Source organism: Micropterus dolomieu, linkage group LG22 (assembly GCF_021292245.1).
Source record: "Micropterus dolomieu isolate WLL.071019.BEF.003 ecotype Adirondacks linkage group LG22, ASM2129224v1, whole genome shotgun sequence".
In the NCBI taxonomy this organism is placed as follows: Eukaryota; Metazoa; Chordata; class Actinopteri; order Centrarchiformes; family Centrarchidae; genus Micropterus; species Micropterus dolomieu.
The window spans coordinates 1,763,801-1,767,359 of NC_060171.1; the positions used below are offsets into that span (position 1 = coordinate 1,763,801).

At 41.1% G+C, this 3,559-nt stretch overlaps 1 protein-coding gene across 5 annotated transcripts in view; it reads left to right on the plus strand.

Moving 5' to 3' along the window:
* LOC123962143 (ankyrin repeat domain-containing protein SOWAHC) overlaps window positions 1-3,559 on the plus strand; it is a 68,241-nt gene that overhangs the window by 23,453 nt on the left and 41,229 nt on the right. For 3 of the 5 annotated variants that reach the window (XM_046038080.1, XM_046038082.1, XM_046038084.1), the window contains exon 6: window positions 742-744. The exons of the other annotated variants lie outside the window; for them this stretch is intronic. In XM_046038080.1, coding sequence (XP_045894036.1) covers window positions 742-744 — 3 coding nt within the window. The remainder of the gene's footprint in view (window positions 1-741; window positions 745-3,559) is intronic. 5 annotated transcript variants of the gene reach the window in all.

Genomic DNA, 3,559 nt, shown 5'->3' on the forward strand with positions numbered 1-3,559 from the left:
ATATGGTCACGTCGTGTCGTTTTGGAAAACACTCACACATGTTGTTTTGGGAAACCCTCACATGTCGTTTTGGAAAACGCTCACACATGTCGTTTTGGAAAACGCTCACACATGTCGTTTTGGGAAACGCTCACACATGTCGTTTTGGGAAACGCTCACACATGTCGTTTTGGAAAACGCTCACACGTCGTTTTGGAAAACGCTCACACATGTCGTTTTGGAAAACGCTCACACATGTCGTTTTGGGAAACGCTCACACATGTCGTTTTGGGAAACGCTCACACATGTCGTTTTGGGAAACGCTCACACATGTCGTTTTGGAAAACGCTCACACATGTCGTTTTGGGACACTTGACATTGAACTTATTTTGTCGTTTAGGTATGAGAACATGTTGATATGATGTTTTTTGGGTAAATAACTTTTGAATATTACTAATAATTAGTCAGTTCTTCATTTAAAGGCTGCCGATGAAAATGGATTCCTAGTCTTACAGCTGATCCCAGTGGTGCATTCCCTGGTGTGACAGTCCTGGTGAAAACAAACATCGAATCTTATCAGCCAAAAGATCGGTGTTAAGTCCGTCACTGAAACTCAATAGACCGCATTAGAGAGCCGAGCGGTTTAGAAAACAATTGGCTTAAGGATATTAAATGTTCAAAGAGCAGTAAACAAGTTAGTAATCTTCTTATTGGAATGAATGAAAGGGAAGGACAGAGGAAGAGAGTGGAGACGGAGGGGAGGGGGTAAAGTAATGATCCTATTAGTTTGGATAAGAAGCTGCTGAGCATCAGGCAGCAGGTGAAGACCAGGAAGTTGAATCAGATAAACACCAATCCCATCAGGAAGAGAGACGGCGGCACGCCTCACACACTTTATCAGGGCACTTTTTAATAAACCACAGTAAAAAGTGTGAAAAACTGTGATGCCAACAGACTGACGGAGGATCTGACTGTCACATTGACCAGTTTTTACTCTGCATGAAGCAATATGGACACTCACAGTTTAACAAACCTGGACCTAAACTGAGCACAAGTGAGAGTTTTTAGGGTTTAATCAAACGCAGAACATTTATATTCTCTCAGGGAAAATATAATCCCCATCTCTAACTACTGTTAAAACTGTACTGAAAAATAGCAACAAGAAGTGTTACAGGACAAATGTTTTGAGAAAGGTTTATTTGCACTATGTGAAAACATGCAGTGCAATTTAAATATAGAAGAAACAAATGTGCATTGTCTAAAAAAGCAATTTAAGCTAAAAAAAAACAAGCTACAGATTACTGCATTATATTCTGTTAGATTTTAATATCTTGAATTGTCACCTGCCAGCTGAGAGCCACAGACAGGAAGTCAGAGAGTATTGAGAGACCCAATAATAAAAATACATTATACTGCAGGCGTTATCCTTAAAATTTGTGTAAGTAAACTGATGCAACTAAAAGCTATTTAATCTCAAGTTTAAGGGCGAAATTCTGGGTTAGAGCGGAGACGATTTCTACAATTCTGACCATAATCTAATCACCAGCGCCCTTTTTTGCCCTAAATCCATATATTATTTAAGTATAGGCGAAGAAGAGTAGGTTTAGTCTGAGCAGCAAACAACACTCACCACAACATACCCTTCATTACAAGACATACGTGTATTTGAATGAGTGAATGTTTGATATTTATTGGAGTACCACCAATAGTAACATGTAGGAAATTATTTGAAGTGCATAATAATACTGTGTGCATTATTATAACCTCACACTATTGTAGTCTTTATCATTCTTACTGCTGAACAGACAGGTCGCTGCATTAAACGCAGCCAATAGAAAGTGAAGTGTTGAAGAATTAATTCTTTGTTTCTCTGTTTCCTACTCTTTCTGACGACCTTGTGTGATGTAAACCTTGCTGTAAACAAAGGGGGTAAGTTGTCTTTTCCTTTTGGCAGCGTTAACACTAATCATCTAAACACAGACGAACAACCGGGACACAACAACACACTCACTTCTGCCTCAATTAGCTCAGCATTGATATCACGGAGAGCAGCTCCCTCACCTCTGTCTCGCTGTCTTCGTAACAGTTTGAAAGAGTTGGATGTCCGGACGTCTGCCGGCTCTTTGAAGCCAGGTGGGTTAGTGAGGGGAGAGGAGTGGGGGGGTGTTAATGCAAAATGCAGTTCATCTAAATGGGATTCACACGGACATCCAATTTTCTGGCATGTTTGTGTACTAACCAACAGAAAGGCGGCATTGCTTTGCGAGGCGTGTAGCCCTCCCTTCAAACAGCCTGACAGCTCTGTGCAGCCAAACGCCTGACACTATGCTAAACACTGTCCTACATACACAAGAAGCTCAGCTCAGACACCGCCGGGTTATTTTTATCATCCTTTTCTTTCTCCAAGCATCTGACATCAGGTTAATATTCGTAGCATCTATGGATTACGGGCTTCAGGGGCCCAAGCTGATAAGGGGCTCCTGGGTCGGAACCTCTGTTCAGAGGAGAGGTTAACATCTCTTGTTAACAACTGCAAAGAGACGCAAAACGACCGCAAAGAGACGCAAAACGACCGCAAAATTACTAAAAAGAGATGCAAAACGACTGCAATGATATGCAAAATGGCCGCAAAGAGATGCAAAACAACTGCATAAAGATGCAAAATGACTGCAAAAAGATGCAAAACAACTGCATAAAGACGCAAAATGACCCTTAGAAATACAAAGTGACTGCAAAGAGACGCATAACGACTGCAACAATATGCAAAATGACCGCATAGAGATGCAAAACAACTGCATAAAGACGCAAAATGACCCTTAGAAATACAAAGTGACTGCAAAGAGACGCATAACGACTGCAACAATATGCAAAATGACCGCATAGAGATGCAAAACAACTGCATAAAGATGCAAAATGACTGCAAAAAGATGCAAAACAACTGCATAAAGACGCAAAATGACCCTTAGAAACACAAAGTGACTGCAAAGAGACGCATAACGACTGCAACAATATGCAAAATGACCGCATAGAGATGCAAAACAACTGCATAAAGACGCAAAATGACCCTTAGAAACACAAAGTGACTGCAAAGAGACGCATAACGACTGCAACAATATGCAAAACGGCCGCAAAGAGACGCAAAACGACCACAAGAGACACACAACGACTGCAAAGAGACGCAAAACAACTGCAAAGAGGTGCAAAACGGCCGCAAAGAGACGCAAAACGACCACAAGAGACGCAAAAAGACCGCAAAGAGACGCAAAACAACTGCAAAGAGACGCAAAACGACCGCAAAGAGACGCAAAACAACTGCAAAGAGACGCAAAACGACCGTAAAAAGACGCTAAACAACCGCAAAACAACTAAAAAGAGATGCAAAACGAATGCAACGATATGCAAAATGGCCGCAAAGAGATGCAAAACAACTGCATAAACACGCAAAATGACCCTTAGAAACACAAAGTGACTGCAAAGAGACACATAACGACTGCAACAATATGCAAAATGACCGCATAGAGATGCAAAACAACTGCATAAAGATGCAAAATGACTGCAAAAAGATGCAAAACAACTGCAT